This window comes from Protopterus annectens, chromosome 1.part1, assembly GCF_019279795.1.
Source record: "Protopterus annectens isolate FY-2018-M chromosome 1.part1, PAN1.0, whole genome shotgun sequence".
In the NCBI taxonomy this organism is placed as follows: domain Eukaryota; kingdom Metazoa; phylum Chordata; order Ceratodontiformes; family Protopteridae; genus Protopterus; species Protopterus annectens.
The window spans coordinates 1,523,238,936-1,523,265,801 of record NC_056726.1 but is presented as its reverse complement, the minus strand read 5'-3'; the positions used below and the strand labels follow the sequence as shown (position 1 = coordinate 1,523,265,801).

Below are 26,866 nucleotides of genomic sequence, written 5' to 3'. Positions count from 1 at the left end.
TTTAATTGTACTTTGACTTAGGAATGGAGTCCCTTCCTGTCATAATATTAGAAACCCAAAAGATTTGGAGAAATTAAAAGGGAAACAGAAGGCATAGTGGAATAAAATTAAACTGTTGTTGTAGGTGTTAGATGGAGCTGATAAGTTAGAGTTTCAGACTCTGTTGGTACAATGCACATGTCAATGCTGGACTCTTAAATACTGTAGCTTATCTTGTACTAAACAAAATTATTTCTAGGGCGGTGGTGCACTTGGAATTGGACAGAGATAGCCAGAATGGGGGAGAAAATATTTTCTTAAATCAAAATAGTACCACCAGTAACTGCATAAAGAAGCACTGAAAAGAGATTCTGCAAAGCCGGCTCCAAATTTGTAGCATCAATTGCTTCCCAAAGAGAGCAACTGTTAATATATAAACACTTACCTTCTCCCCCTTCACACCTAGCAAGCCTGGATGCCCCTGCAAAACAGAAACATTCTGTTCATGTACTGTACATTGAATGACAAAAATGAGTGTCTTCATTTACATTTAATTTTGTTTTACTCTTGCTAATAATGTTTATTAGTATGATTCTTGCAGTATATGGTGGGACATTCTGTAACAGACTATTCTTGTATAAGTTTAACTTTATGTGTCATCTACCTAGTCCTGACATCACAATAATAAACAGATCAGGGAAAACTTCTTAGATGACGTGATTGCAGTGGAATGCACAGTTGTGACAGGTAACAGTACTTATGTACATAATCATGAAATCTATATTTGTTTTAATATGTTTATTGTAGTAATTATAAATGTTAAAAGTAGATCACTTATCAACAATGACTGTGCCTGAATATGCATCATTTTATGAGACAAAAGATACCGAGTTATAAAAACTTAATAATGTAGAACAGATACTCTTCAAAGCAGCCACCAAATAATAAAAAGGACAAGTGAAAGTTTCACACACACACACACACACACACACACACATATATATATATATATATATACACACACACACACACACATATATATGTATATACATCTCAAACTGGACAAAGACAAAAATAATGAGGAGACAAAGACCCAAAAAGTCGGGGCAATTTTTAAATATTGCTTTTATAAACTAAAAGTTAAAATACTGAAATGTTTTGCATTGGCAAGCATTTTCCTATGGATATGGACTCTCAAATTCAAATACCTGTTATCATTTACTGACATCAATCATCAATGATTTGCCAAAAGAGAACATACATTTTATGAGAGACAGACCAAAAATAAAATACAAAAATATGGACAGTCTGCAAAAAATAATGCAAATAATAATTCTTCTTTCAGCTTTTCCCAGTTAGAGGTTGCCACAGCGGATCACCTATCCGCTCATGATTGGCAGTGGAGTTCTACGGTGTCAAGTTGTCAGCCTGGCACCCAACCTTCCATGGAAGGCACACACACACTCATGCTTAGGGCCAATTTACAGTATCTAATCCACCTACAGCAGGTCTTTGGAGTGTGGGAGGAAACAAGAGCACCTGAAGGAAACCCACACAACCACAAGGAGGATGTGCAGACTCCGCACTGAAGGCACCCCAGCTGAGGATCGAACCGGAGAACCTCTTGCTGTGAGGCAGCAACACTAACCCCTGCACCACCGCAGCTGCCTAATGCAAATAATAATAATAATAATAATAATAATAATAATAATAATAATAATAATAATAATAATAATAATAATAATAATAACAACAACAACAACAACAACAAAAATAATAATAATAATAACAATAAATAATAATAATAATAATAATAATAATAATAATAATAACAATAATAATAATAATAATAATAATAATAATAATAATAATAATAATAATAATAATAATATAAGGGAAAATGTCCATACAAAAGAAAATAAAAATAAAAATTATGCAGCTGAACAACATACACTGGTCATTTAAAATTACTATATTTAGTGCAAAATGCATATCATGAACACGAAGTACCGAAGATAAACATTCCTTGTTTCTAAATAACTAACACAGCAGTGCATATTCGTGAGTGTATCTAATGCAAACTGCATGATTTTGGGGTTTCAAGAACTATAAATACTGCTTGCACGTGAGCTGCACCTAATATAAAGACTGCAGATTTCTGAGTCGCATTAGTTAAAAACATTGCTGCTTCTTTGTAGTACCTAATGCAAACGTTGCATGTTTTTGGGTTTTATCTGATACAAGCACTTCATGCATGTGGGCTGTACCTAATATAAACACTGCACAACTCTGTGCAGCATTACTTATAAACATTGCATGTTTCTGGGTTTCAGCCAATATAGGCACTGCATGTCTGTGAGCTGCAACTAAGATAAACACTGCAGATTTCTGAATTGCATCACCTGTAAATTATTCATATTCATGAGCTGCGACTTATATAAACACCACTTGAGTTGTACCTCATATCTCTGCACATGTACAACTCCTGAATGATAAATGTCCTGCCTTTTTACTTTTTCCTACTCTTTGCAAGCACTGCACTCTTAATTATTTAATTATCGGTGTAAAATGTCCTCCTTGCCTTCGACCTCTCCTTCTTCCTTCGACCTCTCCAAAAACATTCTCTCTCACCTTTTAAAAAATAATCCTCTATTTCCATCCTTTTCTCTCCTTCTATGAAGTTAATTTCCAAATATGTTTCATAAATATTATGATGCTGCTATTAATTAAGAGTTTATATTACAAAATCGAAGCTTTAGGTAATCAAATACCTAAAGCTCAAAACATAAACAGCAAAAGCTATAAGCATTGAATGGCCACTTCCACACATTTTTTCGTAGGGAAATAATTCTCTTGGCTGGAGGAAAAAAAATGTCAAACCCTAATCGAGTGGGGGGCTTCACCCCCCCCCCACACCCCTCATAACTAAATATAACGACTCCGAGATTGCGCTACAGTGGAGAAAAGGGCAGATTCCTGATAACAGCCAAGCACACCCCCATAACTAAGTATACCAACTCCGAGATTGCGCTACAGTGGAGAAAACGGCAGATTGCTGATAACAGCCAAGCACACCCCCATAACTAAATATACCAACTCCGAGATTGCGCTACAGTGGAGAAAAGGGCAGATTCCTGATAACAGCCAAGCACACCCCCATAACTAAATATACCAACTCCGAGATTGCGCTACAGTGGAGAAAAGGGCAGATTCCTGATAACAGCCAAGCACACCCCCATAACTAAATATACCAACTCCGAGATTGCGCTACAGTGGAGAAAAGGGCAGATTCCCGATAACAGCCAAGCAAATTCTTTCCCTACGAATAAAATTCACAGAAGTGGCCATTCGATATTTACAGTTTTCGCTGTTTAGGTGTCGATCTTTAGGTATTCGATTACCCAAAGTTTCAATCACCTTATAAAGACCCTTAATTAATGATGCTCTGTTTAAATGCTATATATTTGTTGATTACATGTATACCTCAGTTTACTATATTACTCATTTGATGAATTTTCTGGAGTTTTTCTCCCCAGAAAAAAAAGTTTCATAGCTCAGTATATGATGCTGCTATAAGTTAATGATTTTATGTTTAAAATTTTGTATATTTGTTGACTACTTGCATATCTCTCTTTAATATATTTATCTAATTTTGTAATTTTTCTGGAGCTTTTCTCCCCAATCTTCCACAGAAAAGGGGAGGCTTTCTGCTCAGTCAGACAATCCCAGAAATCTAATGCAATAAATTACCAAATAAACATGTTTTAAGGGTCTATGCAGAAGTAATATTATTGATCTATAATAGGATGTAACTTGGCAGACTACATCCCGTTTCAATCTCAGTTTTCTAAAATAGATTTTGTTACTAAATCATTTTAGGGGTTCAGAAACTGCCTCTCATTCATAAGACTTACTGATCACATTGGTGCAAGGTCATCCTCTACAAATTTCAGGAAGGCATTCCACAAGGATCATTACTAGGTCCCCTTCTAATCTATTAACAACTACAGACATAGGTGACCACCAAACCCAGGATCCTACCCAATTTGGCTTTGTGAAGGACAGATCCTGCTTGTTAGATCTTGTGGATTTCTTTGAAAATGTAAACCAAGACCACTGATGAGGGCAAATCTGTGCACACAGCATACCTAGACCTGGTAAAGGCTTTCAACACAATCCCACATTCAGGCATTACCTATAAACTTAGCAAACTGAATGCAAACCCATGCATTGTAAGATGGGTTGCCAACTGGCTCACAAACCAGACACACACTATCAAAGTGGGTGGCTCCACATCAGCTAGCAGACCTGTTACCAGTAGGATGCCGTATGGGTCAGTGCAGAGCCCCGTACTGTTTGGCATATACTTCTCAGAAGTTCAGAGCAAAACTAAGGGGTTGTGGCTAACCAAGTTTGCAGATGACTGCAAACTAGGTGCGATCATTTACTCCTCAAATGGTGTCAGTATACTCCAGGAGGATCTCACACAGACCAGTGACTTGTGTATTAGTCATGGTCTCAAACTGAATGCAAAGAAATGCATTATCATTCCCTTCAGCAAAAACAATGTCGCCTCACACTGTCAAATCAACAACAATACCATAAGTACCCATGAAGTGGTAAGGAACCTGGGATCACAAGTTAACTGCAACATTAACTTCAACCCCCATGTGTCTACCATAGTAAGGAAAGTTTTCTACATAGCACACTTGATTAGTAAAGGCATCACCTCAGGAGCAAAAGAAGTTATAACTCCCCTATACTTGGCACTTATCCTGCCCATAATTCAGCAAAATGCCGCATTTGGCGTGTACCATACTAAGCACCTGCAGCAATTAGAAAGACCTCAGAGATTTCTAACAAAGAATAACAAAGGGCTCCAGGATGTGCTCTACACAGACCGACTAAAGTCCCTGTCACTATACTCAGTATTATACAGACTTCTTAGGGGAGACTTACTCCTGGCCTACAGAGCAATCCAAGACCCAAACCTAATAAACTTACTGCATATATGTAAATCAAACAGGACTAGGGCTACCCATTCCAGGGACCTAAATATGGCCTGCAACTTAAATATGATATGCTGGAGGGACAGACTTAACTCCCAGCGACTGTCGTGTCTTTGGAACAGGCTACCAATTTATGTAAAACAGAGCACCTCTATGACACTGTTCAAGAGGACCCTGGATGAGTGGATGTGGCACCATAAATTCTTACCAGGATTAGTGCCCACAACCCTCCTGGACATGGGCAGTTATCACTAAATGCAACATTGAGTTATCCTATGGGATATGCTATTACACTGACATGAAACAACTAGGCTTAAAATGGCCTCTGGGTCGATAGCCTAGTAATCTCGTATGATCCTTTTGATATTAAATGGCCTCTGGGTCGATAGCTTAGTAATCTCATATGATCCTTTTGATATTAAATGGCCTCTGGGTCGATAGCCTAGTAATCTCGTATGATCCTTTTGATATTAAATGGCCTCTGGGTCGATAGCCTAGTAATCTCGTATGATCCTTTTGATATTTACATCCTCGAAAATGGTCTTTTATGCCTATGATGTCCTCATTTGAAAAATGATTGCAGAGATTTAGAATCTTCACTGTTCTCAGATTTCTAAAAATTATGTTTTTGTTTTAAAAAATATAGGTTACTACTACTACAAAACAATATAATAATGTTACACCACAAAATCACTCATTTTTTTCTCTTTTAATCTCTAATCCCTGTTGTAACAACATTTCTCAGGTAGACACATATAAACAACTAAGAATTCAGGGACATCCCACCTTATCCATTTAGCATCATACAGAATTTTATACTATGAATATACAAATTAGTCAACAGACACTACTATAAATTAGGAAACCATTTAATTTATAATTCCAACAGCTTTATTGCTAAACATATTTTATTTTACACACCGGAATAATATTTTCCTTTGGTTGTTTTAATCAGCGTTCAAATTGCTGTTGCCCTTTAAAGGTAATGAAAAAAATGTGCTACTTCTGTAACTTATATGATTGTAGAAGTGATCCAGATGTGCCTCTCAGCTTTACAAGTACACTCCATGTTCCTGAAAAGGTGATGTTCCTCTTTGCAACTGCTGTCTGTCATTTCAGCCCTTCACTTACAAAGAAGTTATCTCTCATCCTGTTAGTGTCCTCTTACAACAGCCTGGCTCTAATGTCGTTCATTTATCCCTTTTACCTTTGAAAGACCATTCCATCAACTAGTTACATCCATCCAGAATTCCTATTGCAAGTGACATTTCAGATCTTTCAGCCCTGTCTCTTTTAATATACTTAACTTTATATTCATCTCACTAACTTAACTCAATGCAAATGCAATGCTTTTTGACAAAGTATGTCTCTCAAAGCACATCTAATATAAAAGCTTCAGGTATCTAAGCTGCACATAAAATAAACACAAAATCTACAGCATTCCAGAACACATGGAATAGCATTATGCAGGGCTGTGCAGTGCTACTCTGAACCTAAATCCCAAGTTTGCCCCCCCCCCCCCCCACAGTATGCCATCATGCCCGCATCAGAGTGGTCCTATGAATGCCCGATACCATGACAATTACACAAATGTGTCGAATACCCACTACACCAAGACGAGGTAATGAAATTCATTTCTGCTGAATGTTTTTAAAATCTCATTACCTACTCCAGGCATAACAGAAGAAAATATGAAATTGGCTTCCCTACAGAGTTACCTGTATGTTAGCCATAATACTGCATGCATGGCAGGAAAAACTCTGTCATACACACATTATTTGGCCCGATTTCATACTGGCATGACGTTCAAGTTTATTTAGAGAAGTAGATCGAGCTGTTCTCTGCATTTGAAGAAGAATGCTTGCAAGAAACAAGTACCACTCATCTGCTTCATCACCTGTTGCTGCTGTATCATTCATCAGTGAGTGAAGAACAGCTTCACCAGCATCCCAGCAGTGTTACTGGAGGCATATGGGCTCTCTCCATGTAATACCTGCAGTACTACTGCTGGCCTGCAGGTGGAGCTATACATTCCTACCACAAAGACCATTTTATTAAAATGAGCCATGCCATTACTTTGCAATTTTATACTGGGATTCATTGTGAGCTGAATAAATTTTGCATTCTTACACACAGTCCCTTTCCCTATGCCGCGGTGGTACAGCGGTAGCATTGTTACCTCACAGCAAGAGGTTCTCCCGTTCGATTCTCGGCTTGGCTTGGGAGTGCCTTCTGTGTGGAGTCTGCATGTCCTCCCTGCGGTTGGGTTGCGTTCGAAAGACATGCGTGCGTAAATGGGCGTGCCTTCGTTGAAGGTTGGGTGTCGAGCCGGCACCTCAGCATTTCGTAAAAATATCTACTGCCAATCATTAGCGGACCGGAGTTCCGCTGTGGCGACCCCTTATCAGGAAAAAGCCGAAAGACAAACAACAACACACAGTCCCTTCCCCTCCATGATCCCCCATTAGTCTACTCAGCTTAATGAATCACGAATGCCTGATATGAAACTGGACGCTGAATTAGTGCTTTGGAAAATATGCTATCCCAAGCATAACTTATTTTGGAAGCTGCCACTGTATGTGCCTCGGCATCAGTCTTATACACACTCCATAATTCTGAGCTGCACTTAATATGAACAGTGCATGGCATTGCAGTTTTCTGACTTGTACCTAATAAACACAACAAGATATTGCATGTTTCTGACTTGCACTTAATATAAACAGAGCAAGGCACTACATGTTTCTGACTTGGACCTAATATAAATACTTCATGTCACTGCATGTTTCTGATATTCAAATAATATAAACACTGTATGGCACTGCATGTTTCCGATTTGCACATAATATAAACACTGCATGCCATTGCATGTTTCTGAATTTCTGACTTGCACCTAACATAAACACAGCAAGGCACTGCATGTTTCTGACTTGCACCTAATATAAACACTGTATGGCACTGCATGTTTCTGATTTAAACATATTATAAACAATGCATGGCACTACGTTTCTGACTTGCACCTCATTCAAACCTTGAATATTTTAATTTTAATTTATTTATCTGTCAACCAGGTAAATGAACTACCCCTTCTAAAACTATTTACAACCATAGTCCAGGCCACAAAGTAAAGCATAAATGCAATATGTGTATATATTTGGACACTTTAGTGTAGCCAGCTGATCATAGGCTCATAGGAGTTTAGTTGGCTAATGACCACAAGGGCCTTTTTAAGCCTAGTCATGCATCCCAAATCTCTGACAAGTTCTGGTACCCTTGATAAGTGTAAGCAGGGGCTTGGGAGATGAACTATTTACAGGTTGCCTGAGTCCATTAGAGACACAGGTGCCAAACACGGGATGAATTTCCTTTTCCCCATCCAATTGTCCAAGTTACACTTGAATTGAGTTAGGGAGGAGCTCTGCTTCACATGGATGGGGAGCCTGTTCCCGAGATGGGCTACATACCTGTCTCTCCAGCAGGTCCTATTTCTATCACAGGCAAGGTTTAAGTCTTTAGAATGGGTAATTCTAGTGCTGTTTGTTTTGTGGAAATGCAGGAGGTCCATCAGAGTGGGGTCTGACAATGCCCTGTATGCTAGGCATATATCACCCCTCATCAGCCTATAGGAGACAAAATACAGGGATAAGGCCTTGAGGCAGTCTGCACCGGACATTTTACTTAAGCCCTGTATTCTTTTAGTGGGGAACCTCTGTGGACGTTCCAATTGTTGGATATGCCTGGTTAGGTACATACCAAATAGGGCACTGTACTGAATGATAAGTCTGATGAATGCCAAATACAGTGGAACAATGGCTTCCTTTGACCTAGATGCCATACCTTTGTTTATAGGTTGCGCAACATAGAATGATTTCCTCACTACTGTAGACACATGATGGTCACAGGCTAGATTACTGTCTATGTGTGTCCCTAAATCCCTGACTACTGGGTCAACTCTAAGGGGTATGTTGTCAGTATGATAATTACGAGGGGTGAATGACTTCCTGAAGGACACTATTATGTATTTCTTGGCATTTAGTTTTAGTTCATGGCTCTGACACCAGTAATTTGTCTTTGTCAAGCCTTTCCTGGAGAACATTTGTGTCAGTGTGGGACTCAATGACAGCTCTTAATTCATAGGTTCATAGGTGTGTACTAGGCTAATGACCCTGGAGCCTTTACAAGCCCAGCCCATAGAAGTGCCCTGGCATCGTGCTGCCCGACATTGCAATCATCTGCAAATTTAGTCAGCCAAAGACAATTGACTTTGGCCTTGACTTCAGAGAAGTAAATCCCAAAAAGTAGAGGTCCCATGACTGATCCTTGAGGGACTCCAGTTGTGACTGACCTCTTTGTAGAGGTGAAGTCCCCAATTCTAACTTCCTGGGTCCTGTCTATGAGACAGTTAGCTATCTAGCAGTTGGCATAGCAGTTTGTACCTGACCTCTTGCTTTTGTCAACAATGGCTGAGTGCAGTATTGTGTCAAATGTCTTGGCCAGGTCAAGGTAGGCAGTGTGAACCATTTTGCCTGCATCACTTTTGCCTGTTCATCCGTTAAATGTGTTATATTTACCACTGTTTGCTTCCTTTCTTTGTATGTGTTTACTACTGGAATTATTAACTATGAGAACACATTGAACATAATTGCAACAACCAGATCCAAACCAAATTTGGGAACGCACAGAAAAAAGCATGCAAGTTATAAAATAAAAATATTTATTCTATAATAACAAATTCTAGCGCCTTGGTGTCACCACCTTCATAGAATATCAGTTCATTTCTAAAACACAACACACTTTTATATCCCTAAGCTTCTTTAACACCAATTAATTAAGTAATTAAGTGATTAAATACATCAAATACTTAAAGTAAACATTTCCAATTTAATTCATTGTTTAGTCCCTTAGGGATCATTGTATTATACTTCAAAATATAAATACATTCTTTATATAATAATTTTTGTTTCATCACTTCTTCATTGTCCCACATAAAATCAATCTGTTCTAAAATAGTGCCATTTAAAAGATTAACATTACCTTGATAATAGGTTTTAAAATGTAAGGAAATCATTTTGTCTTCCCTCTGATGTTTAACATCTCTCAAATGTTCCATAAATCTAATGCGAAACATCCGTTTCGTTTCGCCTACATAAAATAACTTACAAGGGCAAAACAACGCATATATAACACCTTTGCTTTCACATGAATATATGCCTCTAACATCGAATTTACAGTCATTAATACATTCAACCTTCTCAACAATATGTGTGCAAATTTTACACCTCCTGCATTTCACTGTGCCAATACTTTTCAGTGGTCTAGCGGGATTAGGTGTTGGCATACTAAATTCTCCGTGAACCAACATATTTCTTAAACTTTGCCCTTTAGTAAACGAGAAAAAAGGTTGGTTTGGTAAGATGGTAGATAAACATTTATCATGCATTAAAAACTTCCAGCTGTGTTTAATTTAACTAATTCATCACTTCTAACATTATATGTAGAAACAAAATACAATTTTATTACTTTTTTGGATATTATAAACACATTCTCCTGTATAGTCCCTTCGTTTCTCATTTATTGTACTTACATCCCCAAAACTTTATCAACTGCCATGCCTACATTCACTGGATTGTATCCCCTTTGTATAAACATATTAGTTGTCCTTATTTCCTGTTGTAAAATATTTTTGTCTGAACAAATTCTGGACAACCTCAATAATTCTCCATACGGGGAGCTTTAATAACATGGGGAGCACGGCAGCTCGAAGTATGTAAATACTGTCCACCATCAGTAAACGTCCTTTGTATTCTACTCACCACTTCTCCAGTTGTTTTACCCTCCAAGATCAATGCTGCCTTATTTGTATTATTTGAACATATTTTGAAAGGCTTTATTTATTTGAATTTCTGAGATGCTGTCTCTAGAACAGTACCTATAATAGATTTACGTTTCTCTTAAAGCTCTTATAAGGCAAGTGTTTGAATGAACTCACCCTTTCATTTTTTTGCACTTTTTTTGTATTTTCTTGGACATCTTTTGCTGGAGAAGTAATTTCTGTGATTATCTGCAGTTTCAGAACCTGGACTGGGATCTTACTGATGGGAACACTGGAACCAACAAATGCATTTTAAAGTACATTTGGATCTTCCTCTGAGTCAGTGGGGTACAGCTGTAGCTAGCTTTTTCTGTACCGAGTGCCACCCCCCCATCTGCTGCACCCCCCCCCCAAAAAAAAAAGCTCTTGTCAAGTTGGGCAGCTCTTTGTACAAAGCACAAAGCACAAAGCCCTGCAGCATCAATGCAGCACTCACCCAGAGGAACCCTCTTCAACTTCAGTTTGGGGTTATACAGTGCAGGATTAACAAAAACTATAAACTGATTACATACACAGAATTAACTGAGTACTAATTAAAATAAAAACTTACACATGAGGATCACAATTGATAAAGGGACATTAAGACATAATTTTACATACAAAGGGACTGATTCAAAAAGGTTGTTAAGCCTGGTGTGTACCTTGCAGTAACCATTTCCAAATAAGAGACAACCCTACCACAGTGCTGTACCACGAAGTGGTACACCACAAGAATAGACTGTCTCTGCAGTCCACAATAAATGCTAATGAGGCATTTGAGGGAGTGGCCTATTCTAATCAGTCATGTGCTCGCCCCCAACATGAATGCCTGCGGTATTACATTTCTATTGCATAAGTTAGCTCAGCTGCCCATGTTAATCAAAACAGCCAAAAGCTCCTATTCACCCATTGCATCCAGTGGCTGAGATCATGGTAGAGGTACGTTCTCAGGAGTTTAATGGACAGGTAGTGTCAGGGGTGTGTGTGTGTGTGTGTGTGTGTGTGTGTGTGTGTGTGTGTGTGTGTGTGTGTGTGTGTGTGTGTGTGTGTGTGTGTGTGTACGCACCTGTATGGGTGGACAATGTAGGGGGGTTAGGGGATAGGAAAAGTGGGAAGGTTTGTGTGTGTATGTGTGGGGGGGGGGTCTGTCACACCTCCACACCCCCCAAAACTAGCAAGGAAATCCTACAATGTTGAGGAAGAAGGGACACAAGACACACGGAATAACTCTTTATATTGTGTCTAAAAGGCATTTAAAAGATAACAGAACATTTTGGAGCACAAATAACATGGAGAGGGGGGGGCACTAGACATCAAAGATACTACTTACATCGTCCCTTAAAGACACTTAAAAGATAACAGAATGTTTTGCAGCATAAAATACAAGTCACAGGGAAACACTAGACACTGGAGATACTCTATATATAGTGTGCCCTAAAGGCAATTAAAAAGATTTAAACCTGCACCCTTGGCACACAGCTCTTCTGACGCATGTTATTTTTCTGCACTGTCACTAAACATAAGGGATACCTTTAAAATATTACCATAAGTCTTTGGAAGTTAAAAAAAAAGTTAAAGTAAAAGTTTCAAACCCTGCACCCATGACACAGAAAGCAACTCATCAAATAGAAGCCTTAACAGCAGAAACCTTATCTCAGTACACTAATTGTGGGGCTTGTGTTTACCTCACAGTCACAAGGAACAACATTTTATTCTCACCCTTGAACAAGAAATTGCTTAGGTTTAAAAGAGCCTGCAAGGGCTGCTAGCTTAGTAGTTACCTATGAGCTAGTGTAACAGGCTAATTTCTACATAATAAGATGCATGCAATTCTAAAGTCTGGCATTATTCAATGACTGAAATGATCCATGAGTAACAAGAGGCGGGGTACACATAAGAGGAAACAGCAAGACTGCTCTGTAAAATCAGGCACAGTTGAGAGGGATGGGAATGTGGCGCAAGGCATCAGTACAAAGCTGGGAGGAACACCAGATGACACCAGGAAGAATAGTCAGACTGATAACTGGGACTGACTGGAAATGCTCTAGAATTACAATGCACTTCAGGACCAGTAAGAAGTCTGAATCTCTAATTGTTTTCATTACTGACATTTTGTCAACTAATGGACAGGTAAAATTATTCCATTTTGTGTGTACGTGTGTGCGCACACCCACACGAGTGTGCATGTGTGTGTGTGTGTGTGTGTGTGTGTGTGTGTGTGTGTGTGTGTGTGTGTGTGTGTGTTCATCTCTCTGTCTGACTGTGTGTGTGTGTGTTTGTGTGTCTGTGTGTGTGTGTGTGTTTGTTTGAAATAAAATGAAATACACTATAGCCACCATTTGCTGACTGAATGCAATCAAACATTTGAGGTTTACCCAGTCAATAAATTGGCTGTAATTAATGCACAACCTTGGTGGGAATGGAACTCTGTTGCAGCACTAGTTAAACCAGACGTGCAATGTCAATAGTTAAACCAGACGTGCAATGTCAATAATTAAACCAGACGTGCAATGTCAATAGTTAAACCAGACATGCAATGTCAATAGTTAGACCAGACGTGTAATGTCAATAGTTAAATCAGACATGTAATGTCAATAGTTAAACCAGACGTGCAATGTCAATAGTTAAACTAGATGTGCAATGTCAATAGTTAAACCAGACATGCAATGTCAATAGTTAAACCAGACGTGCAATGTCAATAGTTAGACCAGACGTGTAATGTCAATAGTTAAACCAGACATGCAATATCAATAGTTAAACCAGACGTGCAATGTCAATAGTTAAACCAGACATGCAATGTCAATAGTTAAACCAGACGTGCAATGTCAATAATTAAACCAGACGTGCAATGTCAATAGTTAAACCAGACGTGCAATGTCAATAGTTAAATCAGACGTGTAATGTCAATAGTTAAACAAGACATGCAATGTCAATAGTTAAACCAGACGTGCAATGTCAATAGTTAAACCAGACATGCAATGTCAATAGTTAAACCAGACGTGCAATGTCAATAGTTAAACCAGACATGCAATGTCAATAGTTAAACCAGATGTGCAATGTCAATAGTTAAACCAGACGTGCAATGTCAATAGTTAAACCAGACGTGCAATGTCAATAGTTAAACCAGATGTGCAATGTCAATAGTTAAACCAGATGTGCAATGCCAATAGTTAAACCAGACGTGCAATGTCAATAGTTAAACCAGACGTGCAATGTCAATAGTTAAACCAGATGTGCAATGCCAATAGTTAAACCAGATGTGCAATGTCAATAGTTAAATCAGACGTGTAATGTCAATAGTTAAACCAGACATGCAATGTCAATAGTTAAACCAGACGTGTAATGTCAAGGTGATTTTCCTGCAGCTGCATGCATGGCTTTAGAACCTTGTAGACTAAGACTGTTGCCAAAGCCTTGCTTAGAGCAGAGACCACTGCCTCGACTGCCACTGAAATGCCTTAGCATACAGAGGGAGTGAGACATAGAGGTTTACCCAGTCAATAAATTGGCTGTAATTAATGCACAACCTTGGAGGGAATGGAACTCTGTTGCAGCACTAGTTAAACCAGATGTGCAATGTCAATAGTTAAACCAGACGTGCAATGTCAATAATTAAACCAGACGTGCAATGTCAATAGTTAAACCAGACATGCAATGTCAATAGTTAAACCAGACGTGTAATGTCAATAGTTAAACTAGACGTGCAATGTCAAAACCAGACGTGCAATGTCAATAGTTAAACCAGACATGCAATGTCAATAGTTAAACCAGACGTGCAATGTCAATAGTTAAACCAGACGTGTAATGTCAATAGTTAAACCAGATGTGCAATGTCAATAGTTAAACCAGATGTGCAAGGTAAATAGTTAAACCAGATGTGCAATGTCAATAGTTAAACCAGATGTGCAACATCAATAGTTAAACCAGACCTGCAATGTCAATAGTTAAACTGGACGTGCAATGTCAATAGTTAAACCAGACGTGCAATGTCAATAGTTAAACCAGACATGCAATGTCAATAGTTAAACCAGGCATGCGATGTCAATAGTTAAACCAGATGTGCAATGTCAATAGTTAAACCAGGTGTGTAATGTCAATAGTTAAACCAGATGTGCAATGTCAATAGTTAAACCAGATGTGCAAAGTCAATAGTTAAACCACACGTGCAATGTCAATAGTTAAACCAGACATGCAATGTCAATAGTTAAACCAGATGTGCAATGCCAATAGTTAAACCAGATGTGCAATGTCAATAGTTAAACCAGACTTGCAATGTCAATAGCTAAACCAGATGTGCAATGTCAATAGTTAAACCAGATGTGTAATGTCAATAGTTAAACCAGACGTGCAATGTCAATAGTTAAACCAGACGTGTAATGTCAATAGTTAAACCAGATGTGCAATGTCAATAGTTAAACCAGACGTGTAATGTCAAGGTGATTTTCCTGCAGCTGCATGCATGGCTTTAGAACCTTGTAGACTAAGACTGTTGCCAAAGCCTTGCTTAGAGCAGAGACCACTGCCTCGACTGCCACTGAAATGCCTTAGCATACAGAGGGAGTGAGACATACACATAAGAAAACAATTCATCTTAGATATACAGTTCATCTGATTTCCCTATTATTTAAACAAAAGGCCTGGCCATAGAAATATAGATTATACACGAGTTGTAACGTAATGCTTTACTGAATAAGAAATGCAAGCTCTTTACCTTCATTATGCTGGTTTGATGTTTCACTCATCTTGCCTGTGAGTTTACTTAATTTATATTTTGTTGACTGGGTTAACCCTGCTGACTACTTTAGATGGTTGAGTTACCAGAAAGCAGTGATCAAAGACTGACAATCTTGATGCTCTGGAACATCAGCACCACAAAATAATGAGCACTGGCAATAGGCGGATGTGTGCGATTGTACTACAGTGGCAATAGGCGGATGTGTGCGATTGTACTACAGTGGCAATAGGCAGATGTGTGAGATTGTACTACAGTGGCAATAGGTGGATGGGTGCGATTGTACTACAGTGGCAATAGGCGGATGTGTGCGATTGTACTACAGTGGCAATAGGCGGATGTGTGCGATTGTACTACAGTGGCAATAGGTGGGTGTGTGCAATTGTACTACAATGGCAATAGGCGGATGTGTGAGATTATACTACAGTGGCAATAGGCGGATGTGTGAGATTGTACTACAGTGGCAACAGGCAGATGTGTGAGATTGTACTACAGTGGCAATAGGCAGTTGTGTGAGATTGTACTACAGCAGAGATCGGGGTTTGGCCCATTGTGTACTGTAGTAAAATCTTTCAGTTAATATATTTAATGTGAATGGGGTGTGGGAAGCACAGTCCCCCACACTCTGGGGGTGCAGAGAGGCTTTGCCCCCTACAAAATACTCTGTCTTTGATGTTGTGGGTTTCAAGGTTCCAGTCCGTCTATCTTTTTGTTTTGTGATGATCTGGTCTTAGTGTTTTGACTGTCAATGTCCTGGTACATCAATCCTGTCATATAGATCCATGTATATATATTATACACACATATATATATATATATATATATATATATAGGTTCATAGGTTCATAGGTAGGTACTAGGCTATCGGCCCAAGGGCCTAAGTAAGCCTGGCCAACAAGGTTCCCTGGTGTACTCCACCCAAGAAAGTTATTTTCCTGTGCCCCTGTTGAGCAGAGCCACCGAAGTGATCCCAGGGGTGTATTTCCTATTTCCCATCCACTTATCAAGATTTTTCTTGAAGAGTGCTAATGAGGAACTTTGCTTGACATAGATGGGTAGCTTGTTCCAGAGTATGGAAAGTCTCTGGGATAGGAATCTTTCCCTCCAGCATGTCCTGTTTATTATGGTGACAAGGTTTAGCTCCCTAGAGCATGTAGCGTGGAGGGATTGGGATTTCTTTAGGTGTAGCATGTCCAACAGCTCTGAGTTTGATATAGCTTTATATGTTAGGCAGAGATCACCTCGGAGTAGGTGATATGTTATGGAGAAAAGCTGGAGTGTTTTGAGATGGTCAGTGTAGGGATATGTTTGAGGCCAGTAATCCTCTTTGTGGGGTACTTCTGTAGCCTTTCCAGCTGCTGTGGATGTCTTGTGAGGTACATTCCAAAAGGGACTATGTACTCTATAATGGGTCTAATGAGTGCTGAGTAGAGGGGAACAATTACCTAGTTTTTCCTAGATGAGAACCATTTTGTGATGAGGTGTGCCATGTAGAAGGATTTCCTGACTACTGTGGTGATGTGATCATCAAAGGAGAGACTACTGTCCACCTGGGTCCCAAGGTCTCTTATCACACATTCTGTGTTAAGTAGACTGCTACCTATGTGGTAGTTCATGGGTACAGAGTTTTTACCAAAGGGGATGACAATGCAGTTTTTGGCATTGTGCTTGAGGCCATGGCTCTGACACCAGGCATCTGCCTCATGAGGCCCTTCTGTAGGATGTCCACACCATTTAGGGACTCAACTATGGCTCCTAGTTTGCAGTCATCTGAGAACTTCATTAGCCAAAGGCCTTCTGTGTTAGCCTGTACTTGAGAGAAGTAGATACCAAACAGAAGCGGTCTCAGGATTGAACCCTGTGGTACTCCACTTTTCACTGGTTTGAAGTCAGAATTGGAGTCTGCAACTTTTACAGTGTGGGTTCTGTCAGTGAGCCAGTTGGCAACCCATCTTGTGACATATGGATTTATACCTAGTTTAGTGAGTTTAGCTATAATTCCAAAATGGGGGATGGTGTTGAAAGCCCTAGCGAGGTCAAGATAGGCTGTATGAACCACCTTACCCTTGTCTACAGCTTTGGTGACTGCCTCAAGGAAGTCGATCAGGTTCAGGAGGCATGATCTGCCTTTCACAAACCTGAACTGGGTGGGATCCAGAGTTTGGAGGTTACCAATGTCTTTGTTTACGAGTTCCATGATGATACGTTTCATGGCCTTAAAGACCAGGCTCATCAGACGAACAGGAAGATAGTTCCCGGGATCAGTGATGGCTCCCCCTTTGTGAAGTGGGATAACTGTTGCTGTGCGCCATTCAATGGGCACAAAGCCTGATGTGAGACTATGATTGAACATAGTGCTTAGGTGGGGAGCCAGTTCGTTCTGAAGTTCATGTAAAACGCAGCCTGGGATGTGTCCAGTCCCATGGATGCTGTGTTTTTGGCTTTAGAGAGTGCAGCTTTTACCTGTGTAGTTTTGATTACAGGGACTCCGCATTCTTCCTGTATAGATATGGGCCCTTTAGGGGGTGAGAGGGGGGTAAAGTTAGCACTGAACCTATCTGCCAGGACATTGGCAAACATTAGTTGGTGCTGTAATTTTCATGCTGTTGTGCTGTAACTCAGAGCAAATCTGGGTGTTGCCATTAAGATTCTTGACATAGCTATAGAATGTGTTGTGGTTGTCCCTAGAATCAGTGGTGATTTTGTTTTTGTAGCTAGCTTTGGAGGATCTTATAAGGGATCTCAGCTTCTTACTGAGGCTGACCAGGGAACTCCTCCACTCATGGGAGTTTACTCTCTTTTGCAACAGTTTCTTCCTTCTGTTGTAGAGTTTGTTTACGGCAGGGGACCACAGATTGGCCTCCTTTTTTTGCAGGATAGCATCTTGGTTCTGTTTGGGATAGCATGATTCATGCACTCATTTATGTGCTTATAGAGTGCATCTGTGTAGGATTCAGCAGCCGTGACTGTATTGTCTATCTGCATGGGTGTCATGAAGTTTGCCACTTCTGTCTTAAGAATCTTGAAGTTGACTTTGGAGAATTTTTTTTACCGTGATTTCCTTAATGCGGGTGGGGGTGGGATGTGGGTATCTAGGGTGATTAGCTTATGGTTGGATCTGACCAATGAGGCGTTGACTTCAGGTGTGGAACACCGGTCACTCATGTTGGTAATGACTAGGTCTAGGATATTGTTGTCCCTGGTAGGGGTGTGTTGATCCAGGGCATTGAAATTTATGAATTCCAGAAAACATTGAGTGAAGGAGTTAATGGTGGGGTAGTTGAAATTGCCCATTATTAGGGTGATTGGTTGAACCCTAATATTTTACAGTATATCAAGAAAAGAGGAGTGTGAATCCTGGGGCATGGTGGGGGATCTGTAGCAAGCTATAATTTGGATTGCAGTTTTGCCCAGGGTTAGTTACACTTGGATAATCTCAGATGCATTATGCTGAGCAACTAGCCTAGAGGTGTGGATACCCTTAATGAATATGGACACATCTCCACCTTTGGTGTTCCAGTCCAGGTTAGGTGGCTGAAAAGTGTGGTATGAGTTGTAGCCTGGTAAGTCACTGCACAGATATTGATGTTCTCCATTTAAGTAATGCCTCAAGGGAGTGCATTTTGAGGTTTAGACTTCTAGCATGGAGTAGTGTATATATATATATATATATATATATATACATAAATATATATATATTTATATATATATATATATATATATATATATATATATATATATATTACACTACACACACACACACACACACACACACACACACACACACACAGACTCAGAAACATTTGCCAGAAATTCATAACAAAGCTTGAAATAACCAGATTTAGATGTACATATATAGTTGAAATACTTGAGGAATTAGTTGGGGAGCTTCCATACATTAGATATTTGCTTCATTCTATTAAGTCCTACGTTTACAGGATATTACCAGGCATGATGTACTACACATATAGTTACAGAATTCTTGTACCCAGAAGCACAATTTAATTATTTTGAATTGCTTAGCAGACAGACCATATTTATGACTTGTTATTAGAATGTATACAGCATGCACACTTACAGGTAATCCAGGCTGCCCTGATGCATCAGGACTGTAGCTCCCTTTCAGTCTGATTCTTTCTCCACTGATATTCTTAAGTAACTCATCAATGAATGAAACTGTTGGACAGATTTCACATGGCTCACCCTGTAAAACAGTAAAATAATATGTGCAGAAAATGCTGATACATACTTTCTAAACAATGCTACTGTTAAAAGCGCTTAGAATAATTAATGCTCCATCTTTAAAGGAATGCTTGTTTCTAATCTCAAGAATGAGTAAGCATTTGGTATGAAAGCCACTACACTGCACTTTGGTACAAAAGCCGTCACACTGCACTTTGGTAGGACAGCCATCACACTGCACTTTGGTAGGACAGCGATCACACTGCACTTTGGTAGGACAGCGATCACACTGCACTTTGGTAGGACAGCGATCACACTGCGCTTTGGTGGGATGGACATCGCACTGCACTTTAGTACGACAGAGATCACACTGTGCTTTGGTGGGACAGCAATCACACTGCGCTTTGGTGGGATGGACATCGCACTGCACTTTAGTACGACAGAGATCACACTGTGCTTTGGTGGGACAGAGATCACACTGTGCTTTGGTGGGACAGAGATCACACTGTGCTTTGGTAGGACAGAGATCACACTGCACTTTGGTAGGACAGAGATCACACTGTGCTTTGGTAGGACAGAGATCACACTGCGCTTTGGTGGGATGGACATCACACTGCACTTTAGTACGACAGAGATCACACTGTGCTTTGGTGGGACAGCGATCACACTGCGCTTTGGTAGGACAGAGATCACACTGTGCTTTGGTAGGACAGAGATCACACTGCACTTTGGTAGGACAGCCACCACACTGCACTTTGCTATCAGTTCTTTCACCACATTCAAAACACTGTCTTAGGCAAATGTTTGCAGATGGGGCTGAATGCAGTGACCTCTACAAAGTCTTGAATAAGGTATAAAACCAGTGCCTTTAACAATGTTTGTTTCAGCTTGGATTCTATCTCCTCAAACAGTAGGACAACTTCCTGTCACGCTGCAGGCTGCAATGTAACAACTGGCTCTATGCATGTGCTAAATACTGTGATGTAACCACTGGCTCTATGAATGTGATGCAGGGTATGATGTAACCACTGGCTCTATGTATGTGTTGCAGGCTGTGATGTAACCACTGGGTCTATGCATGTGCTGCAGGCTGTGATGTAAAGACTGTCTCTATATATGTGCTGCAGGCTGTAATGTAACAATTGGCTCTATGCATGGGCTAAATACTGTGATGTAACCACTGACTCTGTACATGTGATGCAGGCTGTGATGTAACCAGTGCGTCTATGCATGTGATGCAGGCTGTGATGTAAAGACTGATTCTATGCATGTGCTGCAGGCTGTGATGTAAAGACTGGCCTATACATGTGATGTAGGCTGTGATGTAATCACTGGCTTTATGCATGTGCTAAAGACTATGATGTAACCACTGCTTCTATGAATGTGATGCAGGCTGTGATGTAACCACAGGCTCTATGAATGTGATGCAGGCTGTGATGTAACCACTGGCTCTATGCATGTGCTGCAGGCTGTGATGTAAAGACTGGCTCTATACATGTGATGTAGGCTGTGATGTAACCACAGGCTCTATGAATGTGATGCAGGCTGTGATGTAACCACTGGCTCTATGCATGTGCTGCAGGCTGTGATGTAACCACTGGGTCTGTGCATGTGATGCAGGCTGTGATGTAACCACTGGGTCTATGCATGTGCTGCAGGCTGTGATGTAAAGACTGGCTCTATACATGTGATGTAGGCTGTGATGTAACCACTGGCTCTATGCATGTGATGTAAGCTGTTATGTAACCACTGGCTCTATGAATGTAATACAGCCTGTGATGTAACCACTGGCTCTATACATGTGATGCAGGCTTTGATATAACCACTGGCTCTTTGTGTGTGATGCAGGCTGTGATGTAACCACTGGATCTATGCATGTGATTCAGGCTGTGATGTAACCCTTGGCTCTATGCATGTGTTGCAGTCTGTGACATAACCACTGGCTATATGTATGTGCTGTAGCCTCTGATGTAACTATTGGCTCTATGCATGTGCTGCAGGCTGTACCATAACCACTGGCTCTATGGATATACCGCAGGCTGTGATGTAACCACTGGGTCTATGCATGCGATGCAGGCTGTGATGTAATCATTGGCTCTGTTGAAAGATTTCTATTCCCTTTTTTATTCTGTTTATGATCTGAAAAAGAGATACAAGTTACAAAACATACACCACCTAAATGGCATTGTGCTCCTGAATGCTGATTAATCAGTTAGTGTCTACCACACCAGTCACTGTAAGAAGCAACATTAGAACATATTTTTTGAGCTTTTTGACTGAGAGTATATACAAAGTGTAAGACAGGTATGTACTAGTGAGAATAAGTAGCCCATGCAGATATGAACAACAGCTGAAACAGCAGACAGTTCACTTCCCATGTATATGCATAATGCAGATGAACATTGGGGTGGTTACTATAATCATTAATTTGTGTAGGGATGCATTATTGTTGAATTATTTAATAACTCAAAAAGTAACCCATGTAAAAATTGTTCTGCATTTTGCTAGATGGCTTAACTATATCACCAACATCTAACCGTTGTTATAGCTTTGAAAAGGAAAAGTAAGTCGGTCAGCTTCTATAGGCATCGCTGGGATGACAATATGACCAAAATGTAACCAGGGTAGTTAGTGGTCAAACACAGAAGTTGTCAGCAGATAAAGAACTACTTAGGTCACCTTGTCTGACCACCTTCCCACCTTCCAGATGAGCTACACGTGCACATCCACGTGTTTCTGCTTGTTTTTATTATCATTTATTATGGTTTTCATCATTAGCTCAATTTCTCTAATATTCTGGAAAAAGAGTCAAGGGTTCTCCTTAGTATAAATATGACGATTTAATCTTTTTGGACTTTTTACTGATTAGTGTGGCAGTGATGGTGGATGGTACTTATTAACAGCCTTAGTGCAAGCAGACTCCAGAGTAATGGAGTTAGTACACTTAAAAATAATAGCAAAGAATTAATATTGCAAGAAACAGTTATTAACATCTGCTAAATCTTTTAACATTTACCTTCTCTCCTTTGTGACCTGTATGTCCTGGTGGACCCTGTGTACGAACAACAAAAAATACATATAGTTATAAACATTTTCAAACTACATCCAGTACTCAACAATACAAGGCACACACACACACACACACACACACACACACACACACACACACGCACACACATGCACACACGCACACGTGCACACACGCACACACACACACACACACAAACACAGACACACACGCACACACACACACACAAACACAGACACACACACACACACACACACACACACACACACAAACACAGACACACATACACACACACACACACACACACACACACACACACACACACACACACACGCACACACACGCACACACATACACACACACAAACACACACACACACAAACACAGACACACACGCACACACACACATATGCACACAGACACACGCACGGACACACAAGCATGCATGCACGCACACATGCACACACATATACACACACACGCACGCATGCATGAGCACGAACGCACACACACAAACACAGACACACACGCACACACACAGATACACACACACACACACACACACACACACACACACACACACACACACACAACATGCACACACACACACAAACACACACACACACACACGCACACACAGATACACACACACACACACACACACACACACACACACACACACACACACACACACACACACACACACACAAACACACACACACACAAACACAGACACACACACACACACACATAAACGCACACACACACACACAAACACAGACACACACACACACACACACACACACACACACACACACACACACACACAAACACACAAACGTGCACACACACACACAAACACAGACACACACACACACACACACACACACTACATGCTTCTATAACTTGTAGTTAATATAATTCCTATTCAGGGTTTAAATGATGATTCATCTGAAAACGAGAGTGAAAACAAGGAGGATGTGATGCGTTTCAAACCACACGGCCTGGTCCGCCCATAAGGCTGTCAATCCCATCTGGGCTACAACAAATCATTTTAACCATTTCAATAACTGGAAAGAAATGACTGAATTTTCTAAATATCCACATTCAAATCCAGATCATAAAGGAATTTCATAAGCTCTTTGTCTGGGGGTCATTTAACTTAATCAGAGGAAGAAGCTTAAAATTTAAAAGATACTCATGAATATTAACGGTATTCACACCACATACAGGCCAGGTTCCAAAATCTTTTATAGGTTCATAGTTAAATACTAGGCTAGTTGCCTTTGTGGGTCATTTTAAGCTTAGTCAATTTGCATCAAGTGTAAGAATCAAACCCTGTACCTTGTAAGAAAAGTAAAATGTTTAAAATGGTAGGAAACTGCATTTGCTTCTGTGAAAACAATGAATTACAGTTTAACTAACAGTTTCTTTTTTGACTGTGCAAATCCATGTAGTAGTGTAGTCTTCCGTTTGGAATTTGCTTCGCTAGGTCACTAATTGATTTCCTTATTTGGATTATGGCTTGCAAAAAAAACATATTTATTCTCGTAACTGTGGGAAAAAAAAGGCATCGTCTAAAATTCTGGCTAAACCCATGCAAAATCTCTTGGGAACTTATAAATATGGGGACTGTCTGTTAATCCCAGTCAATTAACACTCTCATTGCTGGAAAATACCCATGAGGCAGAGAGAGATATTGTTTTAAAAGCAATGTGCACAATTTATTCTGGACTAAAAAGCCAGAGATAGTAAGGAATGGTACAGGTTTATGTAGAAGAATAGAGTTCCTATTTTAGATATTAGGTTGTCTTTTTGCGACCACTGACTGTCGTTTTGAGTGAATGGTTTTCATTTTCTTGTGCATCTCTTTCACTGTTTGCATATTTCAACTTATTTACTTCAAGCAAATAATTTTACTATTTAGCTTTGAATGCTTGTGGTTGGTGGTTTATTTATTGGTTCAAAGGTTTATATATTCTTCTGGTAAGACTGTGAGATTTCCACCCATTGTGAAGTTATACTGGTGTTGCTATCACTCAATCATTTAAAAAGTGGCTTACATTCAGGATAAACAGCAAAAGGTCTGTCCTTGTTTTCTTCATTTTTGACTAACTGGTTGAATACCTTAAAAGTTGGAAAAGAAGCAGCTGGTGCTGTAGAGCCCCCATTTACACATAGGTTCATAGGTTAGTACTAGGCTATCAGCCCTAGGGCATATACAAGCCTACCCATAACAATTCCCTGGCTATTTCTTCCCACACTATTTACTTCCCTGGACCCCTGTCTAGCAGGGCGACTGACATGATCCCCAGGGTGAATTTCCTTTCTCCCATCCAATCGTCAAGGTTCATTTTGAAGAGGGCCAAAGAGGCGCTCTGCTTGACATGTATGGGCAGTCTGTTCCAGAGTCTGGGGAGTCTCTTGGTCAGGAATCTATCCCTCCAGCATGTTTTGTTTATTGTGATGACAAGATTTAGATCCCTGGAGCGTGTGGCTCTGAGGGATTGGGATTTCTTTAAGTGTAGCATGTCCAATGGCTCTGGGTTTGACATGGCCTTGTATGTTAAGCAGAGACCGCCTCTGAGTAGACGATGTGCGACAGAGTACAGCTGGAGTTTTTTAGATGGTCAGCCTAGGGCATCTGCTTTAGGCTTGTGATTCTTTTAGTAAGGTATTTCTGCGGCCTTTCCAGTTGTTGCAGATGTCTTGAGAGGTACATACCAAACGGGGAGTTGTGTTCTATAATGGGTCTAATGAGGGATGGGTACAGTGGGACAATAACCTCCTTTTTTCTGGATGAAAAGCCCTTAGTGATGAGGTATGCCACATAGAAGGTTTTCTTGACTGTTGTGGCAATGTGGTTCTCAAAGGTGAGACCACTGTCCACCTGTGTCCCTAAGTCTCTTATCACACTTTTGGTGTTTAGTGTACTCCCACCTATGTGATAATTTATGGGTACATGTTTTTTCACAAAGGTGATAACTATACATTTCTTGGCATTTAGCTTGAGCCCACGGCTCTAGTACCAAACATCTGTTTCTGTAAGGCCCTTTTGTAGACTATCCACATAATTTGGTGATTCAATAATGACTCCCAGTTTGCAGTCATCTGCAAACTTTGTTAGCCGGAGTCCCTTAGTGTTGGCCTGTACTTCAGAGAAGCAGATGCCAAACAAGAGCGGTCCCAGGACTGAACCCTGAGGTACTCCACTTGTCACTTGTCTGGAGCTGGATTTGGAGTCAGCTACCTTTACACTGTGGGTTCTGTCAATAAGCCACCTGGCAACCCATCGAGTGACGTAGGGATTAATGACCAGCTTAGTAAGTTTATCTATGATTCCAGAGTGGGTGATGGTGTCAAAGGCCTTGGCGAGGTCCAGATAGGCTGTGTGGACCACCTTAGCCTTGTCCACGGCTCTGGAGACTGATTCAAAGAAGTCAATCAGGTTCAGGAGACAAGATCGGCCCTTCATGAACCAAAACTTTGTGGGGACCAGTGTCTGAAGGTTGCCAATGTCTTTGTTTATAAGTTCCATGATAATACGTTCCATGGCCTTGCAGATCAGGATTGTCAGACTGATGAGGCAGTAGTTCCCTGGATCCAAGGTGGATCCCCCCTTGTGGAGTGGGATAACTGTAGCTGTGCTCCACTCAGTGGTCACGAAGCCTGAGGTGAGGCTATGATTAAACATGACACTTAGGTGAGGTGCCAGTTCATTTTTTAGTTCATGTTGTACACAGCCTGGGATGTCGTCTGGTCCCATGGATGCTGTATTCTTAGCTTTGGAGAGTGCGTTTTTTACCTGTGTGGCCATTATTACTGGAAGTTGGTAATCTTTCAGTATTGAGATGGGTCCTTTAGAAGGGAAGTTTGCATTGGCAATATCCTTGGGATCAGTATATTTAATGTCATTCTGTTGTAGCTCAGAGCAGATCTGAGCATTGCCATTTAGATTCTTGACATAGCTATAGAATGCCTTGTGATTGTCATTGGAATATTTGGCAATTTTATTTTCATAACTAACTTTGGAGGATTTTATGAGGGATCTCAGCTTCTTACTGAGGCTGGTAAGGGAGTTTTTTGCA

The 26,866-nt window shown here is 40.2% G+C and overlaps 1 protein-coding gene across 5 annotated transcripts in view; it reads right to left on the bottom strand.

Moving 5' to 3' along the window:
• The window catches only part of COL16A1 (collagen type XVI alpha 1 chain), a 3,146,845-nt gene that overhangs the window by 1,385,510 nt on the left and 1,734,469 nt on the right, over positions 1–26,866 (bottom strand). For all 5 annotated transcript variants that reach the window (XM_044082765.1, XM_044082783.1, XM_044082773.1 and 2 more), the window contains exons 22-24: positions 22,767–22,802; positions 19,647–19,772; positions 425–460 (exon numbers count right to left, since the gene is read on the bottom strand). In XM_044082765.1, the coding sequence (XP_043938700.1) occupies positions 425–460; positions 19,647–19,772; positions 22,767–22,802 (198 nt within the window). The remainder of the gene's footprint in view (positions 1–424; positions 461–19,646; positions 19,773–22,766; positions 22,803–26,866) is intronic.